This window comes from Pseudorasbora parva, chromosome 13, assembly GCF_024679245.1.
Source record: "Pseudorasbora parva isolate DD20220531a chromosome 13, ASM2467924v1, whole genome shotgun sequence".
In the NCBI taxonomy this organism is placed as follows: Eukaryota; Metazoa; Chordata; class Actinopteri; order Cypriniformes; family Gobionidae; genus Pseudorasbora; species Pseudorasbora parva.
In genome coordinates this window covers 2,767,607-2,791,042 of record NC_090184.1, presented here as the reverse complement: position 1 = coordinate 2,791,042, position 23,436 = coordinate 2,767,607, and the positions used below count along the sequence as shown (strand labels likewise).

Here is a 23,436-nt window from a genome sequence, read left to right as displayed (position 1 = left end):
CTTTTGGCCTAACAAAAGCGACAATCTCATTGACTCGCCACGTTAACTGACCGACCAAATCAAAAAAACAAACCTGAGTTGTTTTTTTGTTTTTAAATGAGGCTTTTATGCCTGGTGTTTTGTGCGCTGGTGTGTACATTCACATTGGTGCCCTTTGTTTAGTCACGAGGCATTAAACGCTGGCAATAAATGCACGTGATAATCGTCCCGGTTGTAAACAAGCCTCAAAACGCTTTCATTCGATGTTAAATATGGATATTTTTCTTACACAAACCCATCGATTAGCTTCAAAAGGCCTTTATTAACCCCTGGAGTCATGTGGAGCAGTTTTATAATGGATGGATGCACTTTTATGGGCTTCAAAATTTGGGCTGCCATTATAAAGCTTGGAAGAGCCAGGACATTATTAATATAACTGATTGTGTTCGTCTAAAAGAAGAAAGTCATACACACCTAGGATGGCTTGAAGGGGAGTAATTCATGGGGTCATTTTAATTTTTGGGAGAACTAACCCTTTAAGTGATAAAAACACTGGAGATCAGGGCCCGTATTCATGAAAAATCAATGCAAAGAGCAGAAAAAATTCTTAAGTGGGCGTTTCCTATTAAAATTAAAGAAAAATATTTCAGAAAGCTGAAAATATGTCTTAAAGGGGTGAATCTGTGGGGTTTTTCTAGGTTTGGTTGTGTTTATGGCGCGCAGTATAACATGTCTTAATACTTCTTCTTTTTAACGCCGTATTTTTCTTCTATTCTCCCTTTATTCCACACCGCTGTCTGTCCTTTGAACGGTTCGTTTGCTTCCTGCTTCTATGAAGCCCATCCCTCTGAAAAACGCAATGGTCTTAGATTGGTCAGATGGCCAAATGTAGTTTCCTGTATTTTTATTGGCTGAAGTGCCAAGCACAGGTTGCCAGGCCACGCCACATCTGCGAGACTAGCGAGGGTTTATGATGTCAGCAACCCAGGAAGAAGCTCGTTGTAGTCCAAACCGGCCATTTTTGTAGGCAATAAACTGCCGTAACTTTAAAAGACAATATCTCCGTTTGCATTGAACTTTCAGCGCTGTAACTTTGCAGATACTGTTTATGCTCAAGCAGCGACATTACACACTAACTAAAGTTAAACAAGTCAAATCGCATGCAACGATTTAGTACGGACGAGGACTTCTAAGAGGCTTAAGAGTTTTTTTATCAGTGGAGAAAACGGACGAAGGAGAAGAAATGTGTTCCACACAAGGCATGATTGAGTTGATAAGACCATGTTTGTGACCGACATGCCAACATCTCAGACAGCGCAGAAATGCCATAGCGCCAGAGATGGTTTGGTGATGATTTGGGTCTGACACAACCTTCTACAAGCAAAGTCATTACACAATTACAGCAATTTCAGAACCATACTGTGTGCTTTTGTATTTTCCTCGCTCAGATTTGCTCTCAGGTCACTCTAAAGCCAAGACTCCTAGGTAGAAGTTTTAACTGTAAATCAGGAGCTTTCTGAGAGGATTCTTAAGACGCTTTAAGAATACGGGCCCAGGATTTCTGTTTAGTGAAACGTCCATTAGATCAATATCATCAGAAAATGCCTCAAAGCTGAAGGCTAATGTAGCTCAAAGTAGCGTTGTGCACGAAATACTGACTTTGTTGAACAGAAGCTTTACTTCAGATGCGTTCTGCATAAAAACATACCCCTTTATATGACTCGAATCTACCTGTTAAATAGAAAATAAGGTTTTGTTCGCATAACACATGAATTTGAATAGTTACCAATGCTTTTTTTTATTGTTAAATTGCAAATTCAATGCAATTTGATTGCAATTCTCAGTGTTTGTGTTCCTACGACTTTTCCAGCAGAGATAATCCTCATTTGTTTAACATTTTAGTGCATCAGTAGCATGTTTGTAACTGAAAGCGGTTGTGTCGACCGCTATTTTTTTCTTTTCTGCTCTTGTAGTGTGCGCTGGAGCTCCTTCAGGTTCTCCGACAGAAGCTCCACTTCGTCAGAACGTCCGCTTAGCTTGGCGTCAAAGATATACGCCCGGATGTTATCGATCTGCTGTAGCAGCAGCTCTTCCTCAATCGTGTCGTCAGCTGCCGTGCCATCCTCATCATCATCTTCATCAAACGGATTGGTTGACGCAGCAGGAATCTCTTCTTTAAAAGGGTTCCCTCCATCGTCATAATCTTCATCTTCAAAGGGATTTCTAGACGACTTGGCTTTACCCGTTTCTGGAGCTTCCTCTTCGTCATTGTCGTCCTCGAATGGGTTGTACTCTTTCTTTCCATTGGCCGTCTGAGAGTTTGATGGTTTTTCCTCGAATGCAGAGAAATGCTCGTCGTCGAAAGGATTTTTGGCCGGTGGAGTCGGCGTACGTTTCTCTCGGTGTCCGTCCGAGGGGGGAGAGTTCCCTAACAGACGTGAGAAAGACCCACGCAAACGTTCACCTTCCTCCTCCTCTTCTCTCGTTTGAGCCGTTTCCCGCTCTCTGAGGTCTGAGGAGGTTTTAGTGCTGGCTCGGTGCTCCAGCTCTCGTTGCTGTAGATGTTGGATCTGGCTCTGCTGAAGGTCCGTCTCCTCGGCCAGCCTCTGTGAAAGCCGGATGGCTCGGCTGGTCTGTTGCGCGTCGAACTCGTCCTGAAGCTGCCGCAGGTTCTCCTCCAGCATGGCCACTTCATCGGTGCGGTTGGCGGAGCGAGCCTGCCGTAGAAAAGACTCGATGTTGTTAATCTGCTGGAGGAGAGGGTCATCCAGCTCCGAGCGGGTGTGAAGAGTGTCTGATTGTGGAAGCCAGCCGGCAGCTTTGGTCATGCGTGAAGCGGGAACATCCCCGTTTGCACTGAGGGCCGGTCGGTTCTTTTCATTTTCCAATCGCCGTTTTTGAGCCTCCAGGCCCGCCTAGATTGTGCAAGACAAGAACAGAGTTACAATACGCTTTATGCCAAACATCACATGAACAGACAGGGAAACAGATCTCATTGTATTTGGTTTATTGTTGGCATTTTATTCAGTTTAAACATCCGAGTTGAGGTCTTTACGGCACACCCGGGACCCGTGGACCTGGGACCCGACTCATACGGTCTTGGGTCAATATTTTAAATGATCAGCCAGGTCTGGGTCGGGTCCCAATCTATTGCTTCGGGTCCCGAGTCTGTTCAACATTGTTTGTAATACAGAGTCGAGGAGACTCTGAGATACCCTGGCCGTGATCAGATCAGTCACCACAGCGTGTGTGTTTTGTGTAACTTGCAAATTGTAAAATTAGGATGAGAAAAGCGTGAGCCAGGAAATAAGGTTAAGAAAAAAATTTAAAAACACAATCGATCTCTTACTCGCGCTCTCTCAGCCGTTTAGAAAGCGGGCAGATTTAATGCAAGCGCACAGTAATAATATACTCATATTTAAACAATATATTTCAAATCAGCAAAAAAATCTCAGTGACCTGTCACATAAATGTTTTCTATGGCGCTCAAATTGCATAAAAAAGCTCATATTTCAGGTTGCTCCAGCTAACGTGCGAGTGCAGTCTCAAGCGTGTCGTGTTTCTTTGGCAACCCGAACTTCCACAGTGACTGTAATGACTTAATATGAATATGAATGAACCGTCTTGTTTAATCTTAAAGTTTTGGTAGTCAGACTCGGCTCACAGAGATTATAGCAACATAATGCTAACGTCAGGGGCCATGGCGCTGAACGAGTAATAGTTATTAGTTCAAAAGGGCAAACAGTCGAAGTTATTATGCGAGTTAGCTCGAGTCGAAATGCAAATCTGTAAATTTGCATTTGTCATCCGTCACCGTGACATAAAGTGGACTTTTAAAGCTGAAATCATAAGTGAATTTAGCATGCTTGGAACAACAAGAGAGGAATAACATGGATATAACTTTTTTCTTAGCAAGGAATGTAATACATCACAACCAGGTAACGTTACAAGGAAGGGAGACGACGGCTGGGAAGGGTGAGACAAAAAGTTATATTTTTTTGCAACTTGTTTATTGACTTGTTAAAGGGTTAGTTCAACCAAAAATGAAATGTCTGTCATTAACTCCTCTCCCTAATGTCGCTCCACACCCGTAAGACCTCCATTCATCTTCACACACAGTTTAAGATATTTTATATTTAGTCCGAGAGCGTATGCAAGTGTATGCACACTATACTGTCATGATTCGGATCGTGTGTCAAACTGCTGAAATCACGTGACATTGGCGATCCGAATCATGAATCAATCTGCTGATTCATAACCGTTTGAATCTTTATTTGAGGATTGAAAACAATCGCGGAAGAGAAGCCAATGCTGAATAAAGTCGTAGTTTTTGTTATTTTTGGACCCAAATGTATTTTGGATGCTTCAAGAGACTCTAATTAACCCACTGATGTCTCATATGGACTACTGTGATGATGTTTTTATTCCCTTTCTGGACATGGACAGTATAGTGTGCATACACTTGCATACGCTCTCAGACTAAATATAAAATATCTTAAACTGTGTGTGAAGATGAACGGAGGTCTTACGGGTGTGGAGCGACATTAGGGGGAGGAGTTAATGACAGACATTTCATTTTTGGGTGAACTAACCCTTTAAGAGCAGTTTATTGTGGAATATGAGACATTAGGGTCCGGTCGGGTCTGCGTCTTCCCCCACCAGGGTTCGTTCCAGCTATCAAATAATAGACGGGTCCGGGTCGGTTCTGTGTAACACATTACTGGTCTCTTCGGGTTCGGGTACGGATTTTTGGACCCGTGTAGACCTCTACATCCAAGTGTTAGTGAGAAGGAGAAAAATAAAACCTTTTTAGATATATGAATATGCGATGAACATAAATTATCGATTAAGGTATTTTAAGTAAAACGGCACTATTTTCAACAAAGCACATGCAAAAGTATATGAGGAATATATGATCTGCAAAATACTTAACTGCTTACTTTCTGACCAGCTTTTAATCCAGCTGTTATTGTACAAGAATAAAAATATAACTTATTTGTTTGAAATTAATATGTAGACTACAGATTAATCAGACTCATTATTGATTCACTGATTGTTAATATAAATTCACTAATTCGATTAATCAAATTCACCAAGAGCTTTGTTTGAGGTTAGAATAAATGCATTTTGCGATTAATTCATTAGTTCATTGGAATTGGAAGCTAAATCTGTCCAAAGAAGAGAAATACGTGGACGGTTGTAGACATTACATTTTTTTTAGACTTACTCTGTTAGGGGTGTAGCGATACACTTCACCCAAAATGAAAGTTTGGACAGATTTATTTAGCACCAGATACGGTTACAGTGCATCAAAAATAATAAACCCAGAAGGTCACACATTTGAGCTTCCATGTTTATTAATAAAAGAATAAGTGCTTTATGTTATAAAGTACAATATTTAAAACTTTTTAAGTTTATGTTGTCAAGGACAGTGCAAGTATACGTGTCTTGCATAATTCTGTATTTTTAAAATCATAAATATTTCTCTTCTAGTGTCACCATTGTCCTGCGCTCTGGGGGGAGAAAGGCCAAGTGCATTCCTGATGTAATATGTAGCATCTATCAGTTAACTGTTTACCATGTGTTTGAAGTATTTATAAAAAAGTAAAAACAAAAACATTTGAACTTATTTTGACTTTGCTCAAAGTATTGTCTATTAAACCAAATCGTAACATGAGTGCATTACACCCGTACTGTTTAAATATAAACCCTAAGGCCGTGTGTCCACCAAAGCGTTTTTAGCCACCTGAAATCGCCTCGCTGTGAGCGCTTGAGTGTTTTGGCAGGCAGCGTTTTTTTTCTTCAGTTGAGACTCTTTGCTTGCTATGATACGGAAAATCCGTGGGAGTGTTACTAGGTAGTTTCACAGGTAGATTGTTTCTGTATTGATTCTATATAAAACTGCAGATAAAATGTAAAGTATTTGCTCTGGCTCTTGTTTTAAATCATCTTGTTCCGTTATTATTGCTTGTTGTCATCTGATGACAGAATGTGGCGGTTGGTCTATGGAGTATTTGTCCCGCCTCTCCTCCACTGTGATTGGACGGCTGGGTGAAGAGTGACAATGATGAGCGCTGCGTTTTACTCAAAGTTAAACATTCTTCAACTCTCGGCGACAAGTAAAAAAAAAAAACGCAGAGCGCTCAGCGGTTGAGCTTGAAATACTCGCTCAGCGCCTCGTTGCGCTCCAGGCGTTCTAAAAATGCGGCGCTTCCATTGAAAACAATTGAAAACGCCAGCCAGCTGCGTGAAAAAACACTTTGGTGGACACACAGCCTAACCGCAGCAAACCACAACCATCCAATCAATTCCCTACAGACAAAATCAAGCCCCGCCCTACATTTGTTCTTGTTTGAGAAGCATTTCACTCAGATATACGGCACAATAGAGAAGAAAAGACAAGCGCAACTTCAGTTTCATTCCGCATAATTAAAAAATGCAGTACGCTGATCAGTTTTTCCTTATCAGAAACAGGATAAGTTCTCTCACCTGTCTCTCCTGCTGAGCCCTTTTCTCCAGCTCCTCTCGTCTCTTCTCTTTAAGCTCCTCATGTTTCTCCTTGGTGGGGAGGGACGTCAGACCCAGCAGTTTCTCCTATGGGATGAAAGAAAGTGTTGAATGTGAGCTTTTACCTTTGTCTACAGTTCACCCATACGTTTGTAAACCTGCAACATGTTTAACATTTAAAAAATATATATACAGGTCCTTCTCAAAAAATTAGCATATTGTGATAAAGTTCATTCTTTTCCATAATGTAATGATACAAATTAAACTTTCATATATTTTAGATTCATTGCACACAGACTGAAATATTTCAGGTCTTTTATTGTTTTAATACTGATGATTTTGGCACACAGCTCATGAAAACCCTAAAAAAAATTAGCATATTTCATCCGACCAATAAAAGAAAAGTGTTTTTAATACAAAAAAAGTCAACCTTCAAATAATTATGTTCAGTTATGCACTCAATACTTGGTGGGGAATCCTTTAGCAGAAATGACTGCTTCAGTGCGGCGTGGCATGGAGGCGATCAGCCTGTGGCACTGCTGAGGTGTTCTGGAGGCCCAGGATGCTTCGATAGCGGCCTTAAGCTCATCCAGAGTGTTGGGTCTTGCGTCTCTCAACTTTCTCTTCACAATATCCCACAGATTCTCTATGGGGTTCAGGTCAGGAGAGTTGAGCACAGTAATACCATGGTCAGTAAACCATTTACCAGTGGTTTGGGCACTGTGAGCAGGTGCCAGGTCGTGCTGAAAAACCAAATCTTCATCTCCATAAAGCTTTTCAGCAGATGGAAGCATGAAGTGCTCCAAAATCTCCTGATAGCGAGCTGCACTGACCCTGCCCTTGATAAAACACAGTGGACCAACACCAGCAGCTGACATGGCACCCCAGACCATCACTGACTGTGGGGTACTTGACACTGGACTTCAGGCATTTGGGCATTTCCTTCTCCCCAGTCTTCCTCCAGACTCTGGTGCCTTGATTTCCGAATGACATGCAAAATTTGCTTTCATCCAAAAAAAGTACTTTGGACCACTGAGCAACCGTCCAGTGCTGCTTCTCTGTAGCCCAAAAGTGTCTTGACCTGGGGAATGCGGGACCTGTAGCCCATTTCCTGCTCACGCCTGTGCACGGCGGCTCTGGATGTTTCTCCTCCAGACTCAGTCCACTGCTTCCGCAGGTCCCCCAAGGTCTGGAGTCGGTCCTTCTCCACAATCTTCCTCAGGGTCTGCTCACCTCTTCTCGTTGTGCAGCGTTTTTTGCCACACTTTTTCCTTCCCACAGACTTCCCACTGAGATGCCTTGATACAGCACTCTGGGAACAGCCTATTCGTTCAGAAATGTCTTTCTGTGTCTTCCCCTCTCACTTGAGGGTGTCAATGATGGCCTTCTGGACAGCAGTCAGGTCAGCAGTCTTACCCATGATTGCGGTTTTGAGTAATGAACCAGGCTGGGAGTTTTTAAAAGCCTCAGAAATCTTTTGCAGGTGTTTAGAGTTAATTGGTTGATTCAGATGATTAGGTTAATAGCTCGTTTAGAGAACCTTTTCATGACTTCATATGCTAATTTTTTGAGGGTTTTCATGAGCTGTATGCCAAAATCATCAGTATTAAAACAATAAAAGACCTGAAATATTTCAGTTTATCACTTTATCACAATATGCTAATTTTTTTAGAAGGACCTGTAGGTAAATTTTTCACAGTAATGCCATAGCCAAGCTATTTCTGCACAGTGATGCTGAGGCACAGAATTTGACACTGAGGAAAATTAAGGGACTATTAAGGGACTAAAAAGTGTAAACATTCACAGATGCTCAAGAAGGCAAGCAACTACATTAAACATTTAAACAGTGCAACCTCTTATTATTTTGTCTTTTGGGAAATATGTAAACATACACCTTTTAGAAGTTACATCACCTGTATGAAAAGTGTAGCGGTGTAGCGCACCATCCTCTGCAGCTGCAGGGCTTTCGGGTGAGGCTGGACCTCATCTTTTATCCCGAGTGTGAGTATCTTCTTACTAATGCCAATAGAAACCCACAGAAACGCATGCTGAGAATCCTGTTTTAGACACATCCATCACATCATACAGTAAGTGTCTTCAGTCTACCTCAGGACATCAATGAGCTCGTAGTATTTCTGTATCTCCATCCTCAGTCCGGCAGCATTCTCGAGACTATAGGTCGTCTCCCCGGCACTAGAAGAAAAGAAAATAAATTACACACACACATTGTATATATCCATTCTCTGTAAGATCATAAGATCAGTAAATAAGTGAAGAAATGCACATTAGTAGTGCTTTGCTTATGGCTGAAGTTGAGGACTTACTTGAGCGACTCGGCCATGCGTGTGTACTCTGGAGCCTTAGCTTCAACTTTCTCCATGCACGTCCTTAACCTCTGCACAGCAAACACATATAATACCGTGGTAAAGTCTATGTACATTAGGAGATACAATCAAAAGCACACATATAGCTGCATGCAGCAATCATCAGGGTCCAGGCACCCATGTGGACGATTAGATACACCGATCAGGCCTAACATTACATTTCCAATATTGTGTTGGTCCTCCTTTTGATGCCGAAACAGCCCTGACCCGTCGAGGCATGGACTCCACTAGACCCCTGAAGGTGTGCTGTGGTATCTGGTACCCAGATGTTAGCATCAGATCCTTTAAGTCCTGTAAGTTGTGAGGTGGGGCCTCCATGGATCAGACTTGTTTCTTCAGCACATCCCACAGATGCTCGATTGGATTGAGATCTGGGGAATCTGGAGGCCGAGTCGACGCCTCAAACTGGTTGTTGTGCTCCTCAAACCATTCCTGAAGCATTTGTGCTTTGTGTCAGGAGCATTATCCTGCTAGAAGAGCCACAGCCACCAGAATACCGTTTCCATGAAAGGCTGAACATGGTCTCAGCAATGCTTAGGTAGGTGGAGTGTGTCAAAGTAACATCCACATGGATGGAGGACCCAAGGTTTCCCAGCAGAACATTGGCCAAAGCATCACACTGCCTCCGCCGGCTCGCCTTCTTCCCATAGTGCATCCTGGGGCCATGTGTTCCCCAGGTAAGCCACACACACACACCCGGCCATCCACGTGATGTAAAAGAACACGTGATTCCTCAGACCAGGCCACCTTCTTCCATTGCTCCGTGGTCCAGTTCTGATGCTCACGTGCCACTGTTGGTGCTTTCGGCGGGGTCAGGGGTCAGCATGGTCACCCTGACTGGTCAGCGGCTATGCCGCCCCATACGCAGCAAACTGAGATGCTCTGTGTATTCTGACACCTTTCTATTAGAACCAGCATAGCATTGTAAAATAATTTTCTGCCGCTTAGATAATGTCCATGAGGTGTCCGAAATATGTTAAATTCTCATCAATCCGAGATGTGTGCCAATAAGGCCAGACAACAATACACCCCAATGGGGCTATTTTTTCCCTTTACTTCTATCAAAATGGAACTTTACACTTTCTGTACTTTACACAATTATTTATTTATTTTTATTACAAGTGTCTTTGAAAATTATTTTTAATATGCAAATGAGCTATACACTAATTGAATATGCCCAAAATACACCCAAATATTTTTTCCTTTACTCCTACCACAATAAAACTTTACATAGTAAAAGTAAACATGAAAAGTAACTTTTTGTGTTACAAGTCCAAAATGAGTTACTTTGCCTGGACTAATTATTTGGTTACACAAAATGTATGTAATTTAATTTAATTCACTGCATTGCGAACAAGTGTCTCGTAGTAGCGCCGAGCCAACGCACCAAGATAACATCAATTTAACACACTCAGATGTGTGTGATATGATAAAACAGCGCTGCGTTACACACACACACACACACGAGCGGAAGAAGCGGAAGCGCTCGTCTGTGACAGATTAAAACCGCTGTGTAATCATGGCATCATCAAGACATGCCTTCGCTTTGAATAAGCGACCAATAGCTGCAAAAAATCCCATATTGTGGCTTTAAGTAGATGACATTAAACACAATGTTCAACACAAAAAAAAAAGTTTGTACCTCATAGAGTTTGACGATATCAGGCATGTGGTCTTTTTCCTCCAGTTTGCGCTGATGCCGGAGCAGTGCGTCCATGCAGTGATGGCAACAGCGCACGCGGTCCTCATCTTTCTCCTCCAGCACGGATGTGACCGACGAGATGCTGCTAATGGAGCCGCGGCGAAGGGTCTGCTGCATCACCGGGCCTGAGCTCCCTGGAGAGCCACCCTGGCCAGGAGCCCACAGAGCCTCCCTGGCTCCACTGGTTAATTTATCTGAAAGCACATTACAGTCCGTTCTGAAAATCTGACCTACCTGCTCAGGATGACCTACCGGTAGTTTAAGGTACTAAATCCCACTGAATCACAAGAAAAATATCACATCCCGAGCAAGCGGCTCCTCCTCCAGTTTCTGTTGAAGCCAATACGGAAGTGACTTAAACTGCAATTCATCGACTGGCCACTAGGGACAGACTCCAGAAGGGAGCAGAATCTTGTTAAAATGCCCAACTTTTACAGCAGAATAAAACATGTTCACAGCCTGGGACAAATTGTGGTTTTGGTCTATACGGCTAATTTCTATACGGCCCTTCGTGACGACTGTGAGGGGGGTACATTTTTTTATAACTCATTCGTTTACGTTATATAAAGCCTTAAAGTTCTGCATAATTAAGGGCGTGGCCTCTGAGTGTCAGGTGGATTGCCGTTTGTCTGCTGTCTGTTAGTCATGATGTCACCTCAGCTCCGCCCACGTCCCGCCTCTTTGCCCATTTTCTGTTATCCGGGAGTGACGCGCTGCCAAGATGGCAACTCGGCCAACTCGATCCTACTTTACGTTTCAAAACTGCTCTTTTAACAAAGTGACCTAACAAAGATCTGTACATGACCTGGCGTAGTTTACACAAGCGGTCCGGAAGTGATCTCTCACGTGTGTATCTATGCCAGATCGTGTACAGACCTCACTCACCGGAAGTGATCGCGTGCTGACGGTTGTTGAACATAGTGGCGTATTAGAGGTAAAAAAAATGTATACAAATGAGCCTGTGATGTTTATCTGCTGACCCCCAGGGCATCCAAGATGTAGGTGTGTTTGTTTCTTCAGGAGAACACAAATGAAGATTTGTTCTATTACTAATTCCTCATTAGTGCCTGCTCGGTCGAATGAGGAATCTATGTAAATATATCTATGATCGCGCCGGGATTTTGACCTTACTCGACAGAAGTTATGGTGCTGAGAATACTAGATGAGATTCGTCTGATATGAGGTAAAAAATAACCCAAATAGTTTTCCGATCGTTTCGTGTCTTAAGACATCAACGTGTCGCCACGAGCCACAGGGTTTAATATGGGTTTGTCTGTGCATGTTTTTTTTTTACTCTCATGGATTTTGCTACCATCCACATGCATGGACTGACAGACTGCAACTTCCTCTCATAGAAATACACCCCATTGACACGCATTATACGAGCGGTTGAGTTAAAAATCTTCATTTGTGTTCTCCTGAAGAAACAAACACCTACATCTCAGACGCCTGGGGGGGTCAGCAGATCAACATCACAGGCTCATTTTTGGGTGAACTATCCCTTTAAATAATCCTGAAAAAAAACTACACAACTGTTTTCAACACTGATAATAATAAATGTTTCTTGAGCATCAAATTGGCATATAAGAATGATTTCTAAAGGACAATGTGAAGACTGGAGTAATGATGCCGAAAATTTAGCTTTGAATTACAGAAATTAATACATTTTAAAATATATTCAAATAGAAAAAAGTTATTTTAAATTGCAAAAATATTTCACAATATGACTGTTTTTACTTTATTTTGGGTCATATAAATGCAGGCTTGATGAGCAGAAGAGTCTTCTTTCAAAAACATTGAAAATAGTAAAGTTTCCAAACTTTTGACCGGTAGTGTATATTACATAGAATTGAATGGGGGGAAAAAAAAGAATCACATTTGAGTGTGACCCCTAAATGAGGTCAATCTAACACATCTAAACGTGTGTAACTCACATGCCAGTGTAAGAGGCAAAAACTCTGTGCACTTTCTGCACATAATGGACCCACAGAGCCGGCAATGGTGGCGGCGGTTGCGGATGTTGAATTTGCCCCCACAATCAGGGCAAAATGGCACATCCTGGTCGTTCACCCACGAAACCACCGATTTCTCAAGTGCTGAAAACACAAAGAAACATAGCAGTCACATTTCCACTCATCACTTAAATGGTACACTGCACATTTTTGATATTTTGTTCACATACATCTTATTTGCGCTGCATCCATGCTGGTTCTGTCAAAGGAGGTTAGCTGGAAATGAAAAAAAGTAGAAATGTGAAACTATTTGATTACATAGACAGTTCTATTAAAGATTTAACACATTATCTGAATTTATCAGACTGTTAAAACGTAGCTTATAATGCGTTCGATTTAATAATGCGTTCGATTTATATAGCGCTTTTCTAGGCACTCAAAGCGCTTTACATAGAAGGGGGAATCTCCTCAACCACCACCAATGTGCAGCACCACCTGGATGATGCGACGGCAGCCATATTGCGCCAGAACGCTCACCACACACCAGCTGATTGGTGGAGAGGAGACCGAGTGATGAAGCCAATCAGAATAGGGGGATGATTAGGAGCCCATTATGGACAGAGGCCAAAGGGCAAATTTGGCCAGGATGCCGGGGTTACACCCCTACTCTTTTTCCGAAGGACATCCTGGGATTTTTAACGACCACAGAGAGTCGGGACCTCAGTTTAACGCCTCATCTGAAAGACGGTGCTCTTTGTCAGTATAGAGTTCCCATCACTATACTGGGGTGTTAGGTCCCACACAGACCACGAGGTGAGCACCCGCTGCTGGCCTCACTAACACCTCTACCAGCAGCTCCTGGTTTTCCCAGTTGGTCTCCCATCCAGGTACTGACCAGGCTCAGCCCTGCTTAGCTTCAGTGGGAAACCAGTCTTGGGCTACAGGGTGATATGGCTGCTGGATATGCTGCTGGCTGCTTATGTATGTGAATCCAAGCTCACGTGTTGCAAAACGGGAGCACAATTCAATAATTTGCTGCATTCCCAGCTTTGGCACAAGGTGCATGAGCATAAGCTGGAAACTCAGTCACTGTCTTACATGGCAAGTTTGAAGAGGATTTAGCCAAGAAGGTCAGTTACAGTTAGTGTTGTAGTCCTCGAGACCGGTCTTAAAACCATTTTTTGAAGGTTTTGGTCTTGTCTCGGTCTCAGACTACAAGGACTCTTTCTCAAGGATTTTATCTAAAGACCAGCCACATCTGCTGTGATATTACTAAATTGCTGGTGCATTGTCTGATTTAACATCCTTAATGTGATTGATCACTTCAGATGCAATCAATAATTGGAAAGAGCTCATGAGGAGCAACGATTTTAAAAAGGACGCCGACGTTGCCTGCTTTCTTCTCGACAGGTAATATTAGTTCAGCCTATTTGTGTATATTGGAAGTTTTATTGTTGCTTGGCTAATTATATCATGGTGTGCTGAGCATAACACTAGAACGACGTCTAGGATAGTTTTCCTCGCGTCAATGATGAAAAAGTATTGTTTACCTTATAACATATTTTTTTAAATACATATTTAATTAAATAACTGCAAATTATAATAGTTTTCAAAAGTAACCTCATCACTTGAAGCAACACTCACCGAAGAGGTCGAACTGGAAGCCATGACTAAATCGGCCACCGTAGGAGTTGAAACGAAATCGAAATTGAGAGGAGCAGAAACTATTATTCACTGGATGGTCATATACCTTTACACCGCTAGATGGGGGAAAATATCACACAGTGGAGCTTTAATGTGGATCTTTATGAATTTAAAGGGGGGGTGAAATGCTGTTTCATGCATACTGATCTTTTTACACTGTTAAAGACTTGGAATCCCATACTAAACATAGACAAAGTGTTTGATGGGAGTATTTCTTTGTCAAAAATACTACTTCCGGTTAGTCATAAGTTTCGGCAAGTTTTTTGAGATCATGCGTCCCCTTTGACGTTAATGGGGGCGGAATTTCCTTGTATGGGCCTTACGGACAATTCTACCGGAAGCGCGTGAGAGAGAGCGAGGGAGAGAGCGAAAGCAACAGCCTACGCCCATCAAAGCGCTGGCTTGTAGGATGCTAAACAGGTGATATAACCAGTAGCTACTGACTTACCCACTGATAGGCCGGCGGTCGATCTGTATTAGCACTTTCCTCACGCGACGGGCGAATCACTTTCCTCACAGAGCGACTCACTTTCCTCACGCGGCAGGCGAATCACTTTCCTCACAGAGCGAATCACTTTCCTCACAGAGCGACTCACTTTCCTCACGCGGCGGGCGAATCACTTTCCTCACTGAGCGAATCACTTTCCTCACAGAGCGAATCACTTTCCTCACAGAGCGACTCACTTTCCTCACGCGGCGGGCGAATCACTTTCCTCACTGAGCGAATCACTTTCCTCACAGAGCGAATCACTTTCCTCACAGAGCGAATCACTTTCCTCACAGAGCGACTCACTTTCCTCACGCGGCGGGCGAATCACTTTCCTCACTGAGCGAATCACTTTCCTCACAGAGCGAATCACTTTCCTCACAGAGCGAATCACTTTCCTCACGCGGCGGGCGAATCACTTTCCTCACAGAGCGAATCACTTTCCTCACTGCAGCGCGCTGCTGCACACGTCATTATTTAGCTCCACTCACACGACACGCCCCCACCCGCTCGGCTTTTTTCGGAAAGACTCGGAACAGCGCATCTTTCTTATATAATTATAAAAAAAATAAAGACTTTTCGGAGATATGCAGGATGCAATGCTACTCTATAGGTACTCAAGATTGACATGACACTGACTGAAACTGAGTGTTTCACCCCCCCTTTAAGGAGTGCTGGTCTGGTCTTGGTCTCGGATAAGGTGGTCTTGACTCCAACACTTGTTCCTTTGGGGCTTTAAACACTGCGCTTAACCCTGGGTTATTGTTTATATATATATAAATAAATAATGTTCAGATTAATTTAACATTAAAACATTAACATAATTTAAAGGTCCTGTTCTTCATGATTCCATCTTTCAAACTTTAGTTAGTGTGAAATGTTGCTGTTGGAGCATAAATAATACCTGTAAAATTATAAAGCTCAAAGTTCAATGCCAGCGAGATATTTTATTGAACAGAAGTTCCCTTTCAAAGCCTACAGCAAACGGCCGGTTTGGACGACACCGCTGCACTTCCTGCTGTGATGACGTCACTGGAACCGTTTGTTAACTAAAGCTCCGCCCACAAGAACACGCAAAATAGGGGGCGTGGTCTCGTTGCTCTCCCATGTGGAGAAGAGCGCGCATTCAGCGCTTGCATCTCCCCGTTATGGTAAGAGGCGGGACCTTTCTGGGCAAAGTGCGCTAAGCTGCTGTCCAATCACAACACGGGAAGCGCTGGCCCAATCAGAACTCGTTACGTGTTTCTGAAGGAGGGACTTCATAGAACAAGGAAATCATCAGGCCGTTTTTAGGACAGAGGAAACAGCGCTGTACAGATAAGTCAATTGTGTGAAAAATACTGTGTTTTTACACGCGAAACGTGAACTCATGTTATATTGCACACTGTAAACATAATCAAAGCTTCGAAAACACGCGAAGAACGGGACCTTTAACATTCAAAGAATCATTCAACCGATTTGTTCAAAGCCGCTGATTCATTTAATAACGAAACGTTGCCAAATTAGCAAAGACGCAGTTTAAAATTAGTCATTTTATATTAACTTCTAGTTTATTGAACATTTGTATAAATCAATATGATTTGCAATCCTGCTTCATGTAAACAGCTCTCTTGCTCTTGTGATATTGCTTATTTATATTCTATGTTATATATAAAAAATAAGAAAAAAATCTCTTTTGTCTATTTTTTAAAATGTTGGCCATTTTTGCGACAATGCTGCATTGCTTTTGAACCCGGCAGCACAGTAACAAAAGAAATCACGTTACAGAGAAGTTATGGATTGCATTTTGAGCATAAAGTTTTACATCAAATCACATTAATAATGTTAAATCAGATAATGCACCAGCAATTTAGTGATATCCTCACAGTTGTGGTCTTGAGATACAATCCTGAGTCCTCTAAGTCCGAGACAAGACCAAGACCTTCAAAAAATGATCTTAAGACCGGTCTCGAGTACTACAACACCATTACGTGCACATAATTATGTAACCTGTCAATTGGAGTGATTTCATTCTTGTCTTTATAGTTCGAAAAGTCCATTCAGGATATATTTTATAGTGCAGACGGCAATATATAATATGAGGACACAAACGCTACACATATGCAAATGAGAATGTACAATGTGAAAAGCAAAATATAATTTAAAAATGTTAAGTTATGTGGAAAATGACAGATAACCCAGGATTCCATTAACCCAGGGTTTAGAATGACCCAGGGTTTAGAATGATCCAGGGTTTAGAATGACCCAGGGTTTAGAATGACCCAGGGTTTAGAATGACCCAGGGTTTACTATGACCCAGGGTTTACTATGACCCAGGGTTTAGAATGATCCAGGGTTTAGAATGACCCAGGGTTTAGAATGACCCAGGGTTTAGAATGATCCAGGGTTTATAATGACCCAGGGTTTAGAATGACCCAGGGTTTAGAATGATCCAGGGTTTAGAATGACCCAGGGTTTAGAATGATCCAGGGTTTAGAATGATCCAGGGTTTAGAATGACCCAGGGTTTAGAATGACCCAGGGTTTAGAATGACCCAGGGTTTAGAATGATCCAGGGTTTAGAATGACCCAGGGTTTAGAATGACCCAGGGTTTAGAATGATCCAGGGTTTAGAATGATCCAGGGTTTAGAATGACCCAGGGTTTAGAATGACCCAGGGTTTAGAATGATCCAGGGTTTAGAATGACCCAGGGTTTAGAATGATCCAGGGTTTAGAATGACCCAGGGTTTAGAATGACCCAGGGCTTAGAATGATCCAGGGTTCAGAATGATCCAGGGTTTAGAATGACCCAGGGTTTAGAATGACCCAGGGCTTAGAATGATCCAGGGTTCAGAATGATCCAGGGTTTAGAATGACCCAGGGTTTAGAATGACCCAGGGCTTAGAATGATCCAGGGTTTAGAATGACCCAGGGTTTAGAATGACCCAGGTTTAACCTACTTTTGAGGTTTGTTACAGCTAGTGCTGTCAAACAATAAATCGCATCCAACTTATAAGTTTTTGTTTACATAATGTGTGTGTGTGTGTGTACTGTGTATACTTATTAGGTATATTTTAAATACGTCCACATGCATTTATATATTTAAGAAAAAAAATGATGTTGATATATGAAATATTTAAATTTATATAATATAAATTATGTATATATATATATATATATATATATATATATATATATATATATATATATATATATATATATATACACATACATACACACACACACAGTATGCATACTAATATTTCTTAAATAAATGTGTGTGTGTGTGTGTGTGTGTGTGTGTGTGTGTGTGTGTGTGTGTGTGTGTGTGTGTGTGTGTGTGTTTAGCAATACCTAATAATTATACACAATATACACACACACACATTGTAAACACAAACTTTCATTTTGTAACCGGAACATTCATTAAAGTGCCCATACTATGCTTTTTTGAATATTTCCTTTCTTGCGGTGCGTAATTATATTCACTCTTACTGTGAATATAAGAGATCAATAGTGAACAACAAATAAAGTGATCGTCTCCTAAAAGAAAGAAAACTGCCTAAAACGAGTCTTCAGCAATTCCAGTCTCACTAACTAATACAAACCTATATAACAGATTTGCATAACGCCTGCTTCTGGTCTTGATTGGCTGAACAGCATCTCTTTGCCCCGCCCTCACATGCCTGTAGTTGTGTCTGAGACTGAAAGAGTTTGGTTGGTGTTCATGTGGACAATACACTGTTTCCAGCTGAGACTGATACGGTAAAACCCACGCCTCGTTACTGTTCATATCACTGAGTGTCAAGAGCTTCAGATATGATAATGAGCGTTTACTTTGACCAATCACATCAGACTGGGCCATCTGACCAATCAGAGTAGAGCTGCTCTTATTGAGGCGGGGTTTAGAGAGACCGAATCTTCAAATAAACTTTTTTCAGGCTCTTTGAGAAAAAATGAGGTGATGTGCAATATATTATGAGAAGTGTTTTTTGACCTTTGATGCACATAAACCTGTTGTAGAAGACTTGAACTAAATTAGGAACCTAATAGCATAATAGGGGCACTTTAAACATGTTCAACAGAGCCATGCACTTGCCTAGAGCACATCAACAATCACGCAAGATGAAATTACTGGGAGCGCAATGCTGAAACATTCACCTTTTCCAGTCGTATGATGCATTTATTGACTTCGATAACATAATGGTCGATTCTTGCAGCTCTTTGCTTCTTGAAAGAATCCAGGTGACTGCGGGTGGCTCCTGTTTTAACAGAAGACATATTACAGCCTGACAATGACAGCTGACTGTGGTCAACACCCAATGATCCAGGAACAGCTTGAATGTATGGACAGTAACACCAACATTTCCCTGAACGGCACTGAAAGCAATGTGAATGACTTCTTGAAGAATGTTATACATCTGTCTTTGGTAGTAAGGGTCTTACCGAGCTCCTGCGGCTCCCACATGTACGGGTCCACTCCTCCATAATAAAAGGACTCATAGCCGCTGTCTGTCCGCTCATCGCCGTCCCGCTTTAACAGCTTGTCTTTGGCTTTCTTTGCCTTTTGCACCAGGCCTGAGAAACAATGAACAATACAATTGAATGTGTCACTTACCAATGAAATAAAATAAAGAAAATGCTTAAATAAGCATGACTTGTGCCGCTATTAAAGGGTTAGTTCACCCAAAAATGAAAATTATATCATTAATTTCTCACCCTCAGCGGCTGTACAATCATTTTACAATGCGATGAAAATAGTTATTGTACGCACAAAAATCAAAATAACGACTTTATCCACTAAGTTATTGACGTGAACTTGGCCCATGCGTGAGAATATGACGCAGCTCAACCGTTCATGACCCGGAAGAGGAGGAGCCGCTGTCACCTGAGTTCACGGCCGAGACCTACACGGAAGACAATATCTTTGCGGATAAAGTCATTATTTAGATTTTTTTTGCGCTCTAAAACTATTCTCGTCGCTTGGTAAAATGATTGTCCAGCCGCTGTAGTGAGATGGGCTTTGTGTCGATGTGTTTAGTGCCTTTATGGGTCTTGTGAGTGGGAATGGACTGAATGATAATGGAGGCCTTTCTGAAGCCTTTCTCAGCTTTCAATAAAAATATCTTCATTTGTGTTCTGAAGATGAACGAAGGTCTTACGGGTGTCCAACGACATGAGGGTGAGTAATTAATGAAATCATTTTCATTTTTAAGTGAACTAACCCTTTAATGCTATTTTAAAGGTTTGAATTGTGTTTTGGAGTCTCCTACAATAGGTTGACATGCATTCAATGTCAACAAACACCTCTTTTCTCAGTGTCTGAAACTGTTTGATCAAAGATTCGGTCTCTCTACACCCCGGCTCTCTGAGCTGCTATGGGTTGCGTTTCCCAAAATCATCGTTAGCCAACTATGGTCGCAAGTTCCGTCGTTATCAACAAAGTTCAACGAATCTGTGTTTCCTGAAACCATCGTTCCAACCAACATTCACAAACAGCATCGAAAACTCATGTGGTTGCAAAGACAGATCTCGAGCTGCGGTTAGAAGCAAAGTTTCTAGTTTGCATGACATGTGGACTTAATAAATCTGTATCTTGAGCAAAATAAGCAAGCTGGCATTTAGTACAATATATATGTTTAATTTAAACACATACAAATGTCATTTATGTTTGTCAAGAGATGTAAAGCACCTTTTTTGTAGTGTGCATGTGCGGACGTGCTCTATAGTAAGAACGAGCCTATGATTGAATCTGTAAATAAGGTAAAATAACTGAGAAAATAAGAATTAGTCCTCAGATGCCACGTCCATAATTTATAACAAAAAAATCTAGCATGCATTCGATCGCAAAGTAATTATATAAAAGCAGGTGTGTGACACATCATTAACAAGCGTGGTTCGACAACAGATTCGTGACAATACGGTTTTGGGAAACTAGTTGATTTCTTCAACGATGCAACGTACTATGGTAGTTAAACATTGAGTTACGTCATTGTACGGGAAACGCACCTCTGATTGGTCAGATAGCCGAGACTGCTGTGATTGGTCAGAAAGTTAACGCTCATTATCATATCTGAATCTCAGCTCTTGACACACAGTGATACGAACAGCAACGATGGCGAGGGTTTTACCGTATCAATCTCATCAAAGTGGATTTGCTTTGGCAGCAGAAACAGCATCTGAGGTCATTCTTCGGCCGTTACCGAAAGCCACTGATTCTAGCTTATAATAAATATAGATATTTTTTGTCCACAAACGTATGGCTTTGCTTCAGAAGGCCCCTGGAGCCGCATGGATACAGCTGCGATAAAAACTGCACGATTTATACAAAAATGAGCTCGATAATTTTTCCTGCTGCAATAATTTCCATTTGCATGCTTGTTTGTTTTCCTCGTCTCTCTCACTAACAGTGACGTTTTTTGTTGAGAGTCCATGATTTTATTGTTTTTGGTTGCTTTGTTCATTTATTGTGGATATTTAAAATGTTTTCCGTTTTTAGTGTTAAATAGCCTTTAGAAATAAAAGTTTATTGATCTTTGAAAAGGTGTACCTGCATTATTATGCCATGTCATTATTTTAGATGAAAATGGTCTCAGAATGACAATATTATCGTTTATTGCAATAATTTCTTGGCCAATTTATCCTCCAGCAAAATTCGTTATCGTGACAGCCTACATATGGAGCACTTATAATGGATAAAAGAATTTTTTTTTGCTTCAAAATCTCCATTCATAGCCATTATCAAGCTTGGAAGAGCCAGGATATTTATTAATATAACTCTGATTGTGTTCGACTGACAGAATAAAGTCATACACACACCGAGGATGGCTTGAGGAGGAGTCAATTATGGGATCATTTTCACTTTAGAGTGAACCATCCCTTTAATTTCAACTTACTTTTCAGCTGACCAGCGACGTGCCTGTTGTCTCCGGAGTGCTCCTCTTCATAATGGCCCTGTAGCTGGTAGAACGACTGAAGGTCTTTCAAACACAATGGGCACAGGAAGCCCTCCTTCACCTCAGCCGAGTCTTCTAATGAAGGCGCGTAGATGGAGGCCATCAGTGTTTGGATGTGAGAGGATGGATCCAATGCTTCCAATGAGATTACGATGCACCTGTTTGACAGCACCGGCCACCCCAGACCCTCTCCATCACTCAAATAATAAAGAAAAATATTAATATTTCATAAGCAATTATGTGAAATTTCAAGACAAAACTTTTGTTTAAATACAGCAAAAGACCACTAGGTCTTAAAGGGATAGTTCACCCAAAATGAGTTCACCAGACAGTTGACAGCACCCATTGACTTCCATAGTATGGGAGAAAAAATACTATGGAAGTCAATGGTGCTGTCAACTGTCTGGTTACTAAAATTCAGAAGAAAGAAACTCATACAAGTTTGGAACAACATGAGGGTGAATAAATGATGAGATTTATTTTTGGGGTGAACCGTCCCTTTAAGGCAAATCACAATATCAACTGAACATAATTTATTTAGATGATATTAACGACAACATCTACAGTACCCGTTAGAGGAAATATTAATTTTTGAAGGTATGGTTTCATTCCCATTATAAGCTACAAGTTAACGCAATGCACTACTTCGCTAATTAGCAGAACCATTGTGAGTGATTTAAAGTTACTAGCTTAACATATGTCTGGTATCTTTTTTTATCGCTACAGAAGAAAGTATGTGTTCTGTTAATGTATGTTAAATTACTTCTGCTGAATAAACGTGTGATGAGTCCTCTGTTGTAAACATCTTTGCCAGTGTAACGTTAATAGTTTGTAAACAGGCCTAGCCTAAACACACTGACAGATGAGAAAACGACACGCTCATCTACCTTATTCCTTAGCGACAAGCTTTCGGTTTTCTTAACATCCTCTTAAGAGTGAGTGTTTGGAGATATGAGGAATAAAAGCGCTTTAAATGGAGAGTAAAGAGGTAATCATAAAGATGATCGTGTGACTCGGTCGGGTCACTAGGCGTGATCACAGGAACACTGAGCTGCGCATGCGCGTCACATCAGCGTGTCAAATTAAAAGTCCCATCTTAAAGTCCCCATGAAATAATAATAATAAAAAAGTATATGTATATTTGGCTGTGGTTGATCTTTCAGTAAAAATAACAACAGTGTTGGGCAAACAATTTTTATTAAATCCAGGCAATTGGCTGATGAAACACAGATTACAATTAATGGGTCTTTTTTGAAGTCCACAAAAGTGCATCTATCCATCATATAACTGTTCCACATGCCTCCCTTACGAAAAATAACCATGTTTTTTTTTCTTCTTTTTTTTTTTTTTTTTGTAGTAACCATGGTTTAACTGTGGTTTTTGCAGTAAAACCATAGTAACTAGGCCTACAAATTAACCATGGTTTTTAAAAATACCAGTCACTACAGTAATTAAAAATACAGTTTTATTGTAGTATTACTACAGTGTAACTGTAGTAAAACCATGCACCAAAATACCACGGTTACTACAGTCATAGTTAAACTACAGTTTGACTATAGTAAAACCATGGTAATTTTTCGTAAGGGTAATAAAGGCCTTCTGAAGCAAAGTGGCACATTTGTGTAAGAAAAATATCTATATTTGAAACTTTACTAAAAAAACTAGCTTCCGGCGGTCAGCGGTACGCGAGTCGACTTGCACTGGAAGAGTAACCCCCGACCCCTTGATGCATGCGTATTGACCCTTAACCCTTGATGCAAACCAAGGGGTAATCTAGCGCTCGGAA

General features: G+C 41.3%; 1 protein-coding gene across 1 annotated transcript; it reads right to left on the bottom strand.

Moving 5' to 3' along the window:
- Positions 1-1,278: 1,278 nt before the first annotated feature.
- On the bottom strand, positions 1,279-22,708 carry LOC137038414 (rabenosyn-5). The gene is made up of 12 exons (XM_067412956.1): positions 22,538-22,708; positions 21,591-21,847; positions 19,141-19,272; positions 18,856-18,956; positions 12,755-12,800; positions 12,507-12,668; positions 10,513-10,766; positions 8,811-8,881; positions 8,593-8,679; positions 8,400-8,502; positions 6,469-6,573; positions 1,279-2,894 (listed from the first exon to the last, which is right to left on the bottom strand). The coding sequence occupies exons 2-12, from the start codon at positions 21,751-21,753 to the stop codon at positions 1,926-1,928; spliced, it is 2,193 nt and encodes a 730-aa protein (XP_067269057.1). The 5' UTR covers positions 21,754-21,847; positions 22,538-22,708; the 3' UTR covers positions 1,279-1,925.
- Positions 22,709-23,436: the final 728 nt, after the last annotated feature.

Bases quoted from the DNA above. Each gene is read 5' to 3' on its own strand.
- LOC137038414 (XM_067412956.1), bottom strand. From the start codon at position 21,753: ATGGCCTCCATCTACGCGCCTTCATTAGAAGACTCGGCTGAGGTGAAG. The intron at 19,273-21,590 runs GTAAGTTGAAAT...ATTGTTTCTCAG, and splicing joins CGTCGCTGGTCAGCTGAAAA to GCCTGGTGCAAAAGGCAAAG. The intron at 12,801-18,855 runs GTGAATGTTTCA...TTTCATTTCCAG, and splicing joins GCATCATACGACTGGAAAAG to CTAACCTCCTTTGACAGAAC.